The following is an 18,159-nucleotide window of genomic DNA, read 5'->3' on the forward strand; positions in this document are numbered from 1 at the left end:
AGTGCTAAGATAACAGCTTGTGCTATCACACCCATTTAAAAATACCAAATTTTGGAATTTTAGAATTTGCTTTGTTATTATAGAGGTAATATACAGTGGGGTTTCATATATATATATATATATGCATATAAGTACATTTTCTTTCATACAGTGTCATCTGTTCCCTCATTCCCTTCCCTTCCAATCCTTCCCTCCCATCTCCCCTCACCCACGAGTTGTATAGTTCACTTCCATCAATGTCTAATGCACTGCACTGCTGCACTTTTTAACCCTTTTTCCTCAGATTCTGTGTCCTCCCCCCCCCCAGATTTGCAGGTGAATACACTGTATGTAAGGTAAAGTATACAGAATCATCAGAAAAAGAAAAAAAATTAAATCTTTTGTTTCCATATCTTTGGAATTCATTTTCATATGTATATTAATTTATATGACTATGAAGAGGCACTTAAGCATTGCACCTTTGTGATTCTCTCCCACGACTATCCTCTCTTAATCTCACTGTATGTGAGTATCCAGAATCCTGTGTAATTTGTCATATCCAAGTGCATTTTAGATCTAACTTCCACATATCAGAACATGCACCATTCACTCCAGTCGTGGCTTACCTCACTTAATTTGTTCTAGTTCCATTCATTTTCCTGCAGATGACATTATTTTATTCTTTGTAATAGCTGTGTAAAATTCCATTGTATACAGGTAACACAGTTTCTGGATTCACTCCTCTATTGTGTAGCATCCTGGGTTGTTTCCATATTTTGGCTATTGTGAATAGTGCAGCAATAAACATGGATGTGCACGTGTCCTTATCATTTCCTGTTCCGGATACTCAGAGTAGATGCCAATGAGTGGTATGGCTGGGTCATAGTTTCTTGAGGAACCTCCACACTGCTTTCCAGAGTGGTTGTACTAGTTTACATTCCTACCAGCAGTGCAATAGGGTTCTCCAACCCCACCAGCATTTGTTGTTCAAATTCAAAATGTTGGCCATGGGGCTGGGAATATTGCCTAGTGGCAAGAGTGCTTGCCTCATATACATGAAGCCCTGGGTTGGATTCCTCAGCACTACATATATAGAAAAGGCCAGAAGTGGCGCTGTGGCTCAAGTGGCAGAGAGCTAGCCTTGAGCAAAAAGAAGCCAGGGACAGTGCTTAGGCCCTGAGTCCAAGCTCCAGGACTGGCCAAAAAAAAAAAAATGTTGGCCAATCTAACTAGGGTGAGATGGAATCTCAGAATTGTTTTGATTTGCATTTCCTTTATGGCCAGCCAGGGATAATGTGCATTTCCTCATGTGTTTCTTGGCCATTCTTACCTCCTCTTCCGAGAAGTCTCTCCTTAGCTCCCTTGCCCATTTAGTAAATGGTGTATTAAGGTTGGGAGGGGTTAGTTTCTTGAGCTCCTTGAATATATTGGATTAGGCCTTTGTTTGATGTATTGATGGTAAAGATCTTTTCCTGATTGTTTGGCTCTCTTTCTAATTCAGTACCTATGTCCTTAGCTGTGCAGAAAGTTTTTGTTTTAATGTAGCCCCACTTGTCAAGTCTTTCCTATCTGTTGTGCCCCTGGGACTCTATTCAGGAAGTTCCTGTCTATACATGTAAGTTCTAAAATGTTTCTTCTACTCTCTCTTGGAGTAGTTTCAGAGTTTCAGGTCTGACATTGAGGTCTTTGATCCACTTTGAATTATATATTAGTGCATGGTGACAAAGCAGGGATCCACTTTTATTCTTTTGTTCTTTTTTTTTTTTTTTTTTTTTTTTTTTTTTGCTAGTCCTGGGCCTTGGACTCAGGGCCTGAGCACTGTCCCTGGCTTCTTTTTTTGCTCAAGGCTAGCACTCTGCCACTTGAGTCACAGCGCCACTTCTGGCCATTTTCTGTATATGTGGTGCTGGGGAATCGAACCCAGGGCTTCATGTATACAAGGCAAGCGCTCTTGCCACTAGGCTATATCCCCAGCCCCTCCATTTTTAGTTGTCTGCATATTGCTGCCCAGTTTTCCCAAAACCAGTTGTTGAAGAGGCTATGTTTTTTCTACTGTGTATCTTTGGCTCCTCTGATCTTCAGGTCTATTTTTGTGCCAATACCAAGTTGTTATTATGGCTCTGTAGTAGAGTTCAAAATCTGGTATCGTGATACTTCCCACATTGCTTTTTTTCCCCCTAGAATTGTTTTGTCTATTTTAGGTCTTTTGTTGTTCCATATGAATTTTTGGATTGTTTTCTCTATCTCATTACCAGTTTTTGTTATTTTTATTGTCAAGGTGATGTACAGAGGAGCTACAGTTTCATATGTAAGGCAATGAGTACATTTCTTGTCAAATTTGTTACCTCCTCCATTTTTCTCCCACCTTCCCACCTCCCAACCTCCCCAATTTTCTAATACATGATATTTTACCACATGGAATATTTACTAAGCCTACTGGTTTGTTGGATGAATTGTTTTTTTCCAGTAGTATTAGGGTTTGAATTCAGAGCCTTGTGCTTGGTAGGTAGATGCTCTGCTTCTTGAGCCATGCCTCTAGCCCTTGGTATTGTTATTTTTCAATCAGTCTTACTTTTTACCCAGACTGGACTGGACAGTGATCAGTGATCATCCTATTTATATTTCTCATGTAGCTGGTCTGATAGGCATGCACTACCACACCCACCCTTTTATTGGTTAAAATGGGTGTCTGGAGAACTTTTTTTCCCCAGTTGAGTTTGAACCACATTCCTCCTAGTCTCTACTTCCCTAGTCCTAGTAGCTAGGATATAAGTGGAATCCATCATACCCAGCAATTAGCTTTAGATATCTGAATTTTCAGCTAGATTACGTTGGGTAGTATTTATTAAATTTGATTTTGTTTATAATTTTGTAAAAGTATTTTATCATATACTTTTATACATAAATATGCATTCATATTATTATCTATCTTTTTACTATAATATTTCTTTTTTCCTTTATGCTTGTGTCTGTACTCCTTCCATCTCTTCACCTACATATCTTAGTGTGTTTGTCCATATTTTTCTCCATGCTTATCTAATATTATTTACTTGCACATGCCTTTTCAGTGATTTTGAAAAGCAGTATTTTTCTTTAAAATATGAATCATATGCTTTTGTAATTTTGCTTCGGTTACAGAAACTCATGAAAATATTTAAGTCAATTTCTATAGTTGTCCTACATCAGTGATGATGTAGTTTATCATCAATAGCTAGTCAGTCATGTTTTTCTGAGCTTTTACTCAGTTACAGGTTTTGTGTCTTCATAAAGAAACAGTAAGCAGTCATATATGCACACATACCTATAAACCTACACACTTAGAATTACATTCCAGTGTTTTGTTTTTTGGTTTTTTTTTTTGGCCAGTCCTGGGGCTTGGACTCAGGGCCTGAGCACTGTCCCTGGCTTCTTTTTGCTCAAGGCTAGCACTCTGCCACTTGAGACAGAGTGCCATTTCTGGCCGTTTTCAATATATGTGGTGCTGGGGAATCGAACCCAGGGCTTCATGTATACAAGATAAGCACTCTTGCCCAGGGCATATTCCCAGTCCCCAATAACTCACATTTTCACCTTAATTTTAGAAATACCCGTGTCCCTGACAACCATATATATATATATATATATATATATATGGAATTTTATATATATATATGGAATATATATATATATGGAATTTTAAGTTCCTACTCATAATAGATTTAAAATCATGTCTTGATTTTAGCTGAATTTGTATTTCCTCAGCCTTTAGAGAATAAGAACATCATTTTCTTTGCCATGTGGATGGATTGGTTCGCTTGCAGATTTTCTATTATGACCTTTACCTATTTTCCTACTGTATTACCTTTCCCCTTGACAATTTCTAAGCTTCTTTATATAAGTCTTCTACTTATCCCCTGAAACACAGATATTCTTTCCAAATCTATCATTTGTACTGATATATTTATATTTTGCCTTTTTCTATTTTACTGGGACTGAAAATTGAACTGAGGGCTTCTTGTTCTCAGCACGTGCGCGCGCATGCGCGCGCGCGCGTGTGTGTGTGTGTGTGTGTGTGTGTTTGCCTTCTGTTACTTAAGCATGCTTTTTTGCTAGTAAACTGATGGCTGCTGACAAGTTTCTAGGACTTTTCTGCCCAGGCTGACTTCAAACCCCATCCTCCAAACCTCAGCCTCTTGAGTAGCTAGATTAATAGGTATGAGCCTGTCACTTGGCTTGTGTTTTGTTTTTTTTACAGAAACTGAGTATTTAGTCTTAGTTAAAATTTTTTTCTTTAAATACACATTTTTCAGTTATTTTGTACAATATTTTTATTTTTTCAAAAATCAATGACATAAAGATGGAATGGGAAAAGAAGAGGGGAAACACTGGAATGGGTGGTATTGACCAAGATGCATTGCACTTGGAACTTGACTTTTGGAATTAAAACTTCTTTGTAGAACTAAATAATAAATATTCTTAGAAACTTGTAATATGGATATATTACAATATGTAATTGTCATTGAGTTTTAAGAATATAGTATTGAGCAACCACTTCAGTTTTTTATTATTATTATTTTTTTTTTTTTTTTGGCCAGTCCTGGGGCTTGGACTCAGGGCCTGAGCACTGTCCCTGGCTTCTTCCTGCTCAAGGCTAGCACTCTGCCACTTGAGCCACAGCGCCACTTCTGGCCATTTTCTGTATATGTGGTGCTGGGGAATCGAACCCAGGGCCTCATGTGTACGAGGCAAGCACTCTTGCCACTAGGCCATATCCCCAGCCCCCACTTCAGATTTAGAAAAGAAAAAAATCAACTCTAATACAGCTAGAATTTATTTTTGTATATGGTTAAAGGTTGTGTTGAGATGTTTTTTTTCCCTTCAATTGAGTATCAGTTTTGCTAGCATCCGTTATTAAGTCCTTTTCCCACTAAATTGAAATATTTTTCAGTTTTGTTCTCTTCAAGAAATTTGTATTGATTTTATTACATTGACATGCAAACACATGAAAACTAGGGCAGTAAAAACATATTTAGGATGCAGGGGTAATTGTGATGGTAATAATTAATAATGGGAGTTGTTTCTCAGTTTGAGTCTCCAGTTAAAATAAGATTTAATAATGGCCCTGTAAGAAACCATTTATTTGAACTCCATGTTATGGAAACAGTTGTAACTACTTTCAACGTCGTATGTGTATCTGTAGCTTCTATTATTGATGATGTTCTTGTATCACCTTCCTGTGGTTGTACCTACACTATATCTCTGTAATCTTATCTGAGTATATTGGAAACCGTGTATACTGGTATTGGAAGTAGGAAATTGAAAGGGAATACCAAATTTGAGAGACACAGGGTAAAAAAAGACAAACAACTACAAAAGCAATACTTGCAAAACTGGTGTAAGTGAACTGAAAACCTCCGTGGGGGGGGGGGGGGGAAGGGATAGGGGGAGGAGGGAGGGGGGTGTGAGGGACAAGGTAACAAACTGTACAAGAAATGTATCCAGTGCCTAACGTATGAAACTGTAACCTTTCTGTACATCAGTTTGATAATAAAAATTTGAAAAAAAAAAAAGAAACCATTTATTGCTTCATGATAGTAATGTTTTGTGAGAAATATATCATTAGGCAAATTTATCATTGTGGAACATCCTAGAGAATGCATACTCAAACATAAGAATAGTTATGTTGCCGAGCACTAGTAGCTGCCTGTAATCCTAGATACACTGGAGACTGAGTTCTGAGAATCATGGTTCAAAGCCAGCCCCAGCATGAAAGAATGAGACTCTTATCTACAATTAATCACCAGAAAACCAGAAGTGGTGCTATGGCTCAAAGTGGTAGAGCACTAGCTTTGAGCAAAAGGGTTCAGGGACATGGCGTTAGGCCCCAAGTCAAGTCCCATGACTGACAAATTTTTAAAAGAATAGTTACGCTGTTACTAGGTGATATAATATTACATGACCATCATGATATATTCAGTGCTGGAAACAGCATTATCTAACACTGGCTGTTATTGATAATTACTAGTATTACAAAATTATCTTTCCATTTGTAAAATATTGAACTGATAGTTATATACCACTTGTTGAGAACCAGTTTATTTTTACAGATGAGAAAATGAACATTTGTTGTGTTATTTACTCAATATTACATAGCTAATAAGTGGTAAAGGTAAAATTAACACACTAAATTGAAATTATTTCAATTCTCATAGTAAAATACTTCAGTGAAAAATTCTTTGAAAACTAAAGGTATGCATAAATCAAAGTGATTATGTCATCATCATCAGTATCTGTGCAATAACACAGGTAGTTATTTATGATAAAACAATTCTCTTTTGAAAAAAAAGACCATCATTTTTGTGTCCTTTCAAGATTTGGTCTATGAATAAGGTATTTGAGTATTTTAAACTTTTTAAATTTTTAACAAATCTCAATAATTGGTTCTCTTAAACATTTTTTTTAGAACAGAAGAAAGTTAAAGTTAAAAAACCCAAACCTGAATTTCCTGTATACACGCCATTAGAAAATACATATATTCAGTCTTACGATCATGGAGCTTCTATAGAAGAAATTGAGGAGCAAATGGATGACTGGCTGGAAAACAGAAACAGAACACATAAAAAACAGGTAAATGCCTTCCCTATCCCACCCCACTGCTTAGGATCAATTGCAGGGATTTATGCCTGCTAAGCAAATGCCTAAACTTTTATTTTTTTGAGAACAGGTCTTATTATGTAGTGTGGACCAACCTTGATCTTGATATATAGCCTAGGTTGGCTACATAACAGTAGGTGGGGTCCTCTAGCTGCCACTTTGTAAATCTGCTTTGCTAGAATTATTGTCATGCCTTACTACACGTGGCATAAACTTTTTAAAATTTAAAATTTGTTCTAATTGAGTAAAGCATATACAGAAAAGTACATTCAATATAGTTTACAGCTTGGTGTTAAAAAAGTGAACCAAATTATTACTGAGACCGTAAATTAGAATGTTGCCTATATGTAGATACCTCCCACTTGCTACTTTCCTTTTCTATTTGGTTCTCTGTCAAATTATCTTTCTCTTCATTGAATTGTTTGTTAATATCTTCCATTGTCTTTTTAAATTTATTCAATTGTTTATTCTTGGAATTGTTGATTGTTTTTCTTTTAATCATCCTTTTCAATTCTTAGCGTTTTGGCTACATATGGTATCTTTGGGAATCAGTTACTAGAATTATAAGCTTTAGTAGGCTTCATATTACCTATTGTTTTATTAGCATTTCTTGTGTTTCTATGTTGAGATTTGCTCATCTGCTGGGATGAATATTTCTTCCATTTTTATGTAAGCAGTTTCTCAGTAATATGCTGTGGGTTATCAATTTGTTGTATAGTGTTAGGTTTCGCTTGAAATGGGCTTTATAATAGCATTTTTCCCTTTGGGCTTTTGTTTTGCTTTTGTTCTTATTTGTGTGCCAGTCCTGGAGCTGAGGTACTTGGAGACTTCTCTTCCAGGCTTCTATAGTATGGAGGAGATAATGGCTCCAATTATAGTGTGTTGTGATAAACCTTGGCTCATGCTGGACGTGTTGGGGCCAAACACTGTTTCCACATTTCTCTCCAGACAGATTAAGGAGATATTGACTGCACTAGGGGCTATATTCTCTCAGGTGGTTTTTAATATGCATACCAAAGGCTTAACAAATGTGAGAAGTACAGCGAGTCTCTTTTTTTCCCCCAATTTTTTTGCAGATTATAGACTGTTCTGGGAATTAATATTCTCATTCCAGAAGTCAGCATGTTCCATGTCTTGGCCTATTTCAGGACCATAGTGAACCCTTCTCACCAATTTCAGCAGTATTTGGGTCATGCTGGACAGGCTCTGGGGTTGTTTTTGGTCTGCTTACCCAGGACACAGCAAAGGCCAAATTGCTGCTCCATCCCCCAACGCATCCTAGTTGAGGAGCAGTCAAACCCTAGAGTTCTGCCTGGAGGGAAGGGGTGTAGTGGAAACCGAGTCATTTACTAGTCTCAGTCCCTGACATGACTATAGTGCCCTCCACTCTTCATCGTATTTATATATTTGTATTGTACATTCCTCACCGCCTAAATTTCTTAGGGTTTGTGCCTGACACATTGTCAAACAGTGAATTTCTCTTAACTCTCATTGTGTCTCCCACTCAATGCTCTAGTGTCTATAGTAACCCTAAATTGGAATCACTGGTGTTTTCCTATCTTCAGAGCAATTAAGTCATTAGCAATAGGCCCCTGCTCGAGGGCTTCTTGTTATATAGTATGGTGAGGTTTGATGAGCAATGAAATTAACTCCGTCTATAAAGCTAGCTTATTCTGTTAGAAAAGTCACTTTTAAAACCAAGTACAGGTGGTTCATGCATGTATTCTTAGCTGCTCAAGAGGCTGAGATTTGAGGATTGAGATTCAAAGCCAGCCTGTGCAGGAAAGCCCATGAGACTCTTATCTCCAAAAAACTACTGAAAAAGCTAGAAGTGGAACTGTGGCTCAGGTGGTAGAGCCCAGAGTTCAAGCCTTAGGACTAGCACCAAAAGGGGGCCGGGGAGAGGGAGGGAGGAAAGGTCACTTTCAGATCAAATCTCCAAAGTGTCAACTACTCTCAAGTTTTTAATTTCTATAAAAAAAAAAATCTTGCTAGGATTTGGATTAGAATGAATTACATTGAATGTATACATCAGCTTGGGGAGTTGTTATCTTGAGAGCTTGTTTGGAGGTTCTAGCAGGGAAGCGCAGCTACTCATATACCCTTGACCGGAGACCGGTCCTCCTCTATCGGGGATGGTTGTCCTCTTCGACCTAGCGCGCAGCTTCGGGAGGGACTCACATGGATCGGTGAGGGAGGAAGGGGACACCCGCCTAGCCAGCCAGATCAGCCAAATCAACCCTGGCGATCAATGGGGTGACAGATGTCGCAGCCAGATCGCCCTCACATCCGGGAGTTGTTATCTTAATAACTTTTTTTCTTTTGGTTGGTCGTGGGGCTTGAACTCTGGGCCTGGGCCCTGTCCCTGAGCTCTTAGCTCAAGGCTAGAGCTCTACCACTTTGAGCCACAGTGCCGCTTCTGGTTTTCTGGTGGTTAATTGGAGATAAGAGTCTCACAGGGGCTGGGAAAATAGCCTAGTGGCAAGAGTGCTTGCCTCATACACATGAAGCCCTGGGTTCGATTCCCCAATACCGCATATATAGAAAACGGCCAGAAGTGGTGCTGTGGCTCAAGTGGTAGAGTGCTAGCCTTGAGCAAAAAAAAGCCAGGGACAGTGCTCAGGCCCTGAGTTCAAGGCCCAGAAATGGCAAAAAAAAAAAAAAAAAAAGTCTCACAGACTTTCCTGCCCTTGCTGGCTTTGAACCTCAATCCTCATATCTCAGCATCCTAATTAGTTTAGGATTATAGGCATGAGCCAGCCAGTAATATCTGAAGTTGACTCATAAATATGGTTTTATTCTCAATCTATTTAAGTCTTTTTTTCTTGGGTACATCTTTTATTGAACTTAAACTTAAATTGTATTGTTATACTTTTTTAAATGGTACTTTACATTTCATTTTCTGGTGTTATTTACTAATTAGAGTTGAGCTTTGTATACCAACCTTTTATTCTATAATTTTGCTCTATTTACTAGTACTAGTAGCTTTTAAAGAAATATCTTGAGATTTTCCTGCATAGATAATTATGTTGTGTACAAATGGAGAAAATTTCATGCCTTTACAACTTGAAAGCCCTCTTATTTCTTTTTATTGCCTTTTGATTGAATAGGAATTGCAATTCATTGTGGGAGGTTTCTTTTTGATGGTAGTGTTTATTTTTATTTTGGAAATGATATAATGAATTCTTGTCTCATTCTCAATCTTGGAAATTATTTTGTCTTTTCACAATTACTGTGATAATTCTAAACTTTCACAGAAGGTTTTAGTTTGGCACTGAGTTTTTATCATGGATGGATGTTAGATTTTTTTTGTCAATTGATTTTTCTGCATCTGATAGGATAATTATATGGTCTTTTCATATATTTATTGTGAATTCTATTGATTGGTTTTAAACCATCCTTGAGATCCTGGGATAAACCCCAGTTGATCTCTATGTATTAATATTTCTTATGGATATCATATGCAGTGTCCTGTATACTTTATTTTGTGGTTATATTGGTGTTATAATTTTGTTCTTTTTAATATTGTTGTTTGCTTTTCACATGTTAAACTGACTTCCTGTAATACATTTGAATGTATTTCTTACATGTTTTCTGGATTCATTGGTAGTATTTTATTCATTAAAGCTTTGATAGTTTATATATCTGAAAAGGTGTGGTTCTTTGATCTAAGTTCTTAAGTACATTATTATGAACTGTTTCAAATATTCCTTTATTTCATTTTAATGTCTATATAGTCTGTAGTGAAGCTGCTCCTTTGTTTCTGATATTGATAATTTTTAAGTCTTTATGTCCTGGACAGGCCATTTTACATCTAACTTACCCATTTCAAAAGTCAGTGTTTCACTGATTTTTCTCTATTGCATTTCAGTTTTATATGGATTTGATTTCTGCTTTTATATTGCTTTTTTTGTCAGTGTTCTACTTAGCTTGAGTGTAATTTGCTCTTTTTCTAGTTTGTTACGGTGAAAGATTAGCTAATATATGGTAAAACATTTTATAAACATAGCAACCTGAAAAACATGATGTTTTCTCCTTTCTTGCCTTGTTTGGAATGCTACTGTCTCTTTCAAAGTATTTGTCTACTTAAACATTTTTTGTTCATTAGTAGAAACTGAGTGAAAGCTCCTCATTATGACCGGGGGAAAAAATACAGGGCTAAGCAAGGTGCAGCATCAGACACACCCCAGTGACCTGTTTCCTCCCAGTAATGCCATCATATGTTAAACTGATCAAAGGATTAATCGGTCATTAGTTAAGAGACTTCAAGATCTAATTGTCTCTGGAAATGCCATCTTAGGAACACCTGGAGTTGTGGTTTACTAGTTTCTTAATCCATTCAAGTTGACATAATCATCACACCTATCCTGAATACAGTCTCCCATTGGCTGGGAGATACAGATGGAATAAAATGGAAAAAGGATAAAGCTAGGTAGTATGAGCATTCTCTTTGGCTTCCCGGCTACAATGAGTTACATGGCCTGTATGAGGTCTTCCTGCCACTGTAATATTCTGCCTCACCATAAGCCCAGAATCAATGGGGCCAAGAACTATTAACTAAAATCCCTGAAACTATGAGCCCAAATATATCCTCTTCCCTTAAATTGTTTTCTGAGGTATTTTTTATCACATCCTTCGATGTGAAGCAGTAACCTGCTCTCCAACCATGCCCCAGCTTCCACAGACCTACCATTCAAAATAATCTATTCCAATTTTGAGCCTATTAATGGATTAATCCATTAATCACTTCTTCAAGGCTGATCAATTGACATCCAAGCCCCCAAAATATGAATCTGTGGGGGACATTTCATACTCAAACTGTAATAGAGACCATATCATTTATATCATTATCATAGTCATTCCTAACATCTTTTGAGTACCAGATGATATCTTTTTTTGTTCATTTGTTTTTGTCATGTGGACCTTGCACTCAGGGACTAGGCACTATTCCTGAGCCTCTTTGTGCTCAGGGCTCGTGCTCTACCCCTTGAGCCACAGCACCACTTCTGTTTTTGGAGTGATTTATTGGGAGATAAGAGTCTCACAGGGGCTTTTCTGCCTGGCTGGCTTTGAACTGAGATCCTCAGATCTTAGCCTCTTGAGTAGCTAGGATTACAGGGGTTAGCCACCAGGGCCAGCCACTAACATGTTTTACAGATGGAGTAGCTCATTTAACCTTTACAAGAATGCAGTACTAGTATCTTATCCTTTTTACAGACAAAGTTTGAATATCAATGGTAGTGTGATAGATTTAATTGAATTGCATGTTCTTTTTTTTAGATCAGAAACATTGAGATATCAAGAACTTTACATGGCTCACTAATATAAGTAAATTGGATATTAATCCATCTATGAATTTCTTAACGTTCTCAAACTCTTAGAAAGTTCAAACCCAGGCTTTATCTCCTAGAATTTTTCAGGGTTTTTATTTATGGCATTGCCAACATTTACAGCAATAAGTGAATGACAAATATCTAAGTAGTAGAATATTAGATGAATTACACAAAATTATAAAAGTTACTTCTGATTGCTTTATACTTGACATTTTATGTTGGTATCTTTTTCCAACTTCTGAAATAATTTAATTATTTTAAATCTACTAAACAGATATGAAACAATTTGTGAATAGAATCATTCACATTCATAATTAATGAAAGTAAGGCTTTCATGTCATTGAGCAAGCCAAAGCAAATTATTTTCCCCCATAAGTTATTATAACAAATATACTTTAAAAATATATATAGATATGCTTTTTTTTTCTTTTTGTCAGTCGAGGAGCTTGAACTCTGGGCCTAGGTGCTGTCTCTAAGCAGTTCAACTCAAGGCTAGCATTCTACCACTTGAGCCACAGCGCCACTTCCAAAAATATATATATATATATATATATATGCTTTTAAAAAATAAAATATTCTTTCCTCCCCCTGTGACCTAGTGGTAATATTCTGCAGTGTTTTATGTAGGAGACCTGGATTTCATTCCTGTTCTTGTTATCACTCTCCCTGGGGCTACAATGAATAAAATAAGAAATAAAATCACTATCCCGCATTCTTATTGCCATGGGCTGTACCCTTGTCAGGTTGCATAAGCTAAGCTAGATGGGTCTGGTTAGTATCGGGGTAGAAGACCTCTAAGAAAACAGTGTATGGAGTACAACATCTATGCATTCAGTAGTTCATCTTCCAAGAAACCTTGTCTCACAGTTATTATACTTTCCTCTTCACTATTTGATTAATTGCTTTGGAAATAAATAAAAACAAAAATGTCTTTAGAAGTAAATGCATTTTTAGTCATTTAAGTTAATATATTTTCCCTTTCCAAACTGGAAAGATTGCTTAGTATGAAAAATAATTGATTATATTCCTCAGGAGACAATATCACAACTTAGCAATGTTTTTCAGTTTTATTTTATCTCTAAAGTGTCAGATTTCTGTTTCTATTTGCTAGTATATGTGTGTTTTGCAAATAATAATACATTATATAAAATAAAATTTTAAATACAAATAATGTAACAACATCCAAAATTAAATCGTTTTCTTGTTCCCTTTAAAAGTTACATTATGTACATACTCTGTAATTATATTTTAATTTTAACTTATTTATATAGATGTATCCCTTCTAAAACTGTTTTTTCTAGAGTGCAGATATATAGTAGTCATCCCAGAGTCATTCAGGTTTTTGGGGTGTTTTTTTTTGCCAGTCCTGGGCCTTGGACTCAGGGCCTGAGCACTGTCCATGGCTTCTTTTTGCTCAATGCTAGCACTCTGCCACTTGAGCCACAGCACCACTTCTGGCTGGATTCTATATATGTGATGCTGGGGAATCAAACCTAGGGCTTCATGTATATGAGGCAAGCACTCTTGCCACTAGGCCATATCCCCAACCCCAGAATGCAGATATATAAACATAACTTTTCATAAGTATTAATGATATGAACACACACACATATTCCTATATTCTCTGACAAACTGTTTTTCTCCTCCCTTTTTCTCCCTCTTCTTGTCCTCTCTCCTCTGTCTCTCTTTCCTGGAGAATTTTTAAAAATGATACTTTATGTAGAATCAGTATATAAAAGAATAATACAAGAAGCCTAACATGTTAATGCCAAAACTTAAGATGCTAGTATCCTGCCTTGTGTTCCTTTTTTCTTTCCTTTCTTGTCCACCATTAGACAGACAATTAACCAGGTGCTGGTGGCTAACACCTGATCCTAGCTACTCAGGAGGCGAAGATCTGAGGATCTGTTTAAAGTCAGCCAGGGCAGGAAGTCCCCATGAGACTCTTATCTCCAATTAACCACCAGAAAAACCAGAAGTGGCACTGTGGGTTAAAGTGGTAGAGCACTGGTCTTGAGCAAAAAGAGCTCAGGGACACCACCCAGTCCCTGAGTTCAAGTCCCAGGATTAACACACCAGGATTGGCGCGCACACACACAAAATAAGTTACAAGTATAAACATGATCTTGAGAAGTATTAATGGGAGTTGATGGCTCATGTCTATTCTTATTTGTATCTCCTTCAATTACCATTAAAATGAGAAATGAGTTTAAACCAAAGTTAAACCCACAGAATTGGATCAATCACTTAAAAATGGAAGGCATATTCCTCTCTGAAATAAGAATGTCCACTTATTTATGTAATGATCAAATTTATAATCTAGTAGTATTCCACTGAGTATTTCTCTATATATCATAAATTATTTTTTCAGCAACTAGTTTTTCAGTTTTCCTACAGTATTAACCATATTAAATCAACCTTCCATATAAAAACACTTTGGGAGTGGTATGTTGGTATTTTTTTTAAATGGGTGGTTTTGAGGGGAAATGCCTTGATTGGTAGCATTTGCCAATTTCTGTTATGAAATGTCTCCCATTATGGCTGATTTTAAACTATAAATGTGGCATTACTAATGTATATGGATTATAGAATTAGCAAGAGTTTACCATTTTATCTTTCCACCATGTAGACATAGCAGATGTAAGCATCCTCAAAGGCTTACAAGAAAGTGTAGTGAACTGTGAAGTGATGAATTTAGAGTCATCACAGGTTGAACATGTCTGAAAACCTAAAATCTCAAATCAAAACTTTTTCAGTGCTAACCTAGAAATGTTTTCAGTGCTAACATAATGCTCAAAACAATTCAGATTTTGGAGCACTTCAGATTTTTACCCATTATGTCCTATGCAAATATTCTGAATCCTAAATTTCTGAACTCTAAACACTCTTTGTCCCAAGAATTTTAGCTATGGTATATTCAACACTTACTACCTTTTTAAGTAAAGTGTAATTAATTATATTGATTAAATTAAAATTTAATTATAGATTTACACTACCTAATGAAGCATATTTTGCTGACTTTTTTTTCATGAAAATGGTTGGGGCACTGGTGGCTCATGCTGCCTGTTATCCTGCTACCTAGGAGGCTGAGAGCTGAGGCTGGAATTGAAGCCAGCTGGGGCAAGAAAATCTTGAGACTCTTATTTTTAATTAACCACCCAAAACCAGAAAGTAAAGCTATGGTTCAAATGGTAGAGCACTAACCATGAGTAAATAAAGCTATGGAACAATACCCAGGCAGGTTGTATATGCTCCAACATTACTATTTGATGATTTGGCTTTGTGTTTAAAAAAATTATATATTTTCCAAAATACAAAGATTATATAAAATTTCCAGTAAAAGTTTGATTCAGCTAATCTCCCTTTAATTTGATTAAACAGATTCAGCTTAAGTAGTGTTCTAGATTGTTTTTTATTGATATTTAATATATTTGGAAGGTAGTGAATACCATTCTGTGTGCAGTTTCTGTGTATCAGCTTAAAGCTATATGTCTTAAAACATTATCTTATTCTGTAGCCATTTATTACCTTCTGTTACCTAGTAGTGACTACCACACATGACAACTAAAACCAGCCCTGAGTACAGTGACATATTGGGGAGACATCTTGCATAACAGATCTTCAGCTACCTAGAACTTCCTAGATTGATCTCTTTTATTGTTAAAAGTGAGACATGAATATACACACTGCAATAAAAAAAAATGGCATCACAATGTGCTTTTGGTCAGCCCTCTGTGGCTCATGCCTATAATCCTAGCTACTCAGGACATGAGATCTGAGGATCACTGTTCAAAGCCAGCCCAGGCAGGAAAATCTGTAAGACTCTTACCTCCAATTAACCACCAAAAAGCTGGAAGTGAAGCTGTGGCTCAAGTTTAGCTATTAAAGTGATGTACAGAGGGGTTACAGTTTCATACATAAGGCAGTAAGTACATTTCTTATCAACCTGTTACCTCTTCCTTCGAATGTGGGTTATTTAAACTGGTGTCATCTATACAAAGGTGTATTGAACTTATGTTAGATTCTTCTTTTATGTCTATAGTTATTTTTATTGTGGGGACTTATGAATTGAATTAGATATATTCCATTGGCCACCCCAAATAAACAATTTTTATATCACTTTTCCCCCTACCCACCTTACCTCTAAGAAATAGCATCCCCAGCCAGGCTTTCTAAACTTTTTAATACAATTAATTTGCTAACACACACTGAAGTCCACAGTTCTAATTGTCCTAACAGTTAACTCATTGGTAATATCACCTTGCTGCTTTATTAAATTATTTTCAGTATAACATTGTCTAAAACATTTTTCTTTTCAGAACAATTTATCTTTGCCAAAAGATAAATTTGAACTATATTTATTAGAATAAATAATCTATTTTGCCCAGTTGACGTTTTTGCAGTGCAAGGATTTGAACACAGTTGCTTAGCATGCATATACTGCTTGAGCCACACCTCTACCCTGGCTTTTTGCTGGCTGTTTTGCATCTGTAGTCTTCAGGAAATTTCTGTGTAGACTGGCCTTGAACCTTGTCTCAGCCTCCTGATTAGTTAGGAATTACAGATGTGAGCCACTGATGTCTGGCTTTTAAAACTATACTTCTGGGATCCTTTGATCATCTGGACAGAAAATGGCCAGGAATTTCAGAGCTCAAAAAATTGGGATAGTTGTTCACTCTGTTTTTTTTTTTGTTTTTTTTTTTTTGTATTCTTGCTTTTGAAAATCCTATTCTAAATACATTAAAAATCACTTCCTACAAATATTAAATATGTAATTCTTTAAAATATAACTTGTATGTTAACAAGAGAATACAAAATACATCAGATCTTTTGGTTTTTCCAAACCTTTCCAACTTCAAGTCTTGCTCCACACAGACCCCCCCAGGGCCTGTGAGTTTTCATTGATTTTGGTGGAGGCACAGCACCTTTCTTAAAGGTCATCCAAAAGAGTGAGTCTCACACTAATTTTGCCTAGACTGACCTCAGATTACAGTCTTCTTTCTTTTTAAATAAAGTATTTTTTATTGATTGATAGATTGATTGCCGGCTCTGGGCTCTGTCCCTGAGCCTTTCTGTGCTCGAGGCCACATGAGCCACAGCACCACTTTTGGCTTTTTCTGTTTATATGGTACTGAGGAATCGAACCCAGGGCCTCATGCATGCAAGGCCAGCACTCTACCACTAAGCCACATTCCCAGCCCAAATTACAGTCTTCTTGACTCTGCTTCTGAATAGCTGAGATTACAGGCCTACACCACTATACCCAGCCTGGATTCCTTCTTGAGTGGTTCCACATCTTTGTAAGCAGGCTACTGTGGTACCTGTAGTCTTTAACATGACAAAAGTCCCTCATGCCAGGCTTGCCATGAGCCCACATCCCTGCTCTCATCCTGCCTCTGTTGACACGCCTTCCCTGCTGCCTCACACAGCACTACACAGCCCCACAAACCACCGCTTCCCAGTTTTGGGTAACCCTCACTCTCTCAAGGTTAGCTTCCTCTTTTTCTTTCAGCTTTCATTTATACCCAGATATTCTTTTGTACATACTTTTCTTTACACATAAATGAAACCTAATGCCTTTCATACCTAGTAAGTATGCAATACCAATGTTCTCTAACTCATTCTCTTTAAGCAATAAAAAAATAAGCAAGTAACAGGTTTCTATATTCTGCTTTATTCATACTAATTAATGTTGTTATGGTAACTTGCTTTGGGAAAAGATAATGACCATGGACTCAGCTTTAGAGTGTTACAGACTGGTAAAGTCGAAACTTTCCATACTGTAATGAAATCCACAAAATAATAATGTGGACTATAATCTATACACAAGGCTGATTTCACAGTTTGTGCATGTAGCATTCATGGATATTCAAGAATATATATGTGGCCGTGCACTGGTTGTTCATACCTGGAATCCTACCCACTCAGGAGGCTGAGGTCTGAGGATCACAGTTCAAAGCCAGTCCAGGCAGAAAAGTCCCTGTGACTCATATCTCCAATTCACCACTCAAAAACCAAAAGTGGAACTGTAGCTCAAAGTAGTAGAACAAAAGAGCTCAAAGACAGAGTCTAGGCCCTGAGTGCAGGCCCCGCAACTGACAAAAATAAATAACTAAATAAATATATGGGTAACAAAGAACACTATTGAAAATTACATGAGATGTGTGTATAAAAGTGGAAGACATAGCCCTTCAGTAGTTTTTAAAAGAATTAA

The 18,159-nt window shown here is 36.8% G+C and overlaps 1 protein-coding gene across 1 annotated transcript in view; it reads left to right on the plus strand.

Moving 5' to 3' along the window:
* Dnajc1 (DnaJ heat shock protein family (Hsp40) member C1) overlaps positions 1-18,159 on the plus strand; it is a 139,205-nt gene that overhangs the window by 84,739 nt on the left and 36,307 nt on the right. The window contains exon 8 of the mRNA XM_048368017.1: positions 6,422-6,585. Coding sequence (XP_048223974.1) covers positions 6,422-6,585 — 164 coding nt within the window. The remainder of the gene's footprint in view (positions 1-6,421; positions 6,586-18,159) is intronic.

The sequence above is a fragment of the Perognathus longimembris genome, chromosome 18 (assembly GCF_023159225.1).
Source record: "Perognathus longimembris pacificus isolate PPM17 chromosome 18, ASM2315922v1, whole genome shotgun sequence".
Taxonomy (NCBI): Eukaryota; Metazoa; Chordata; class Mammalia; order Rodentia; family Heteromyidae; genus Perognathus; species Perognathus longimembris.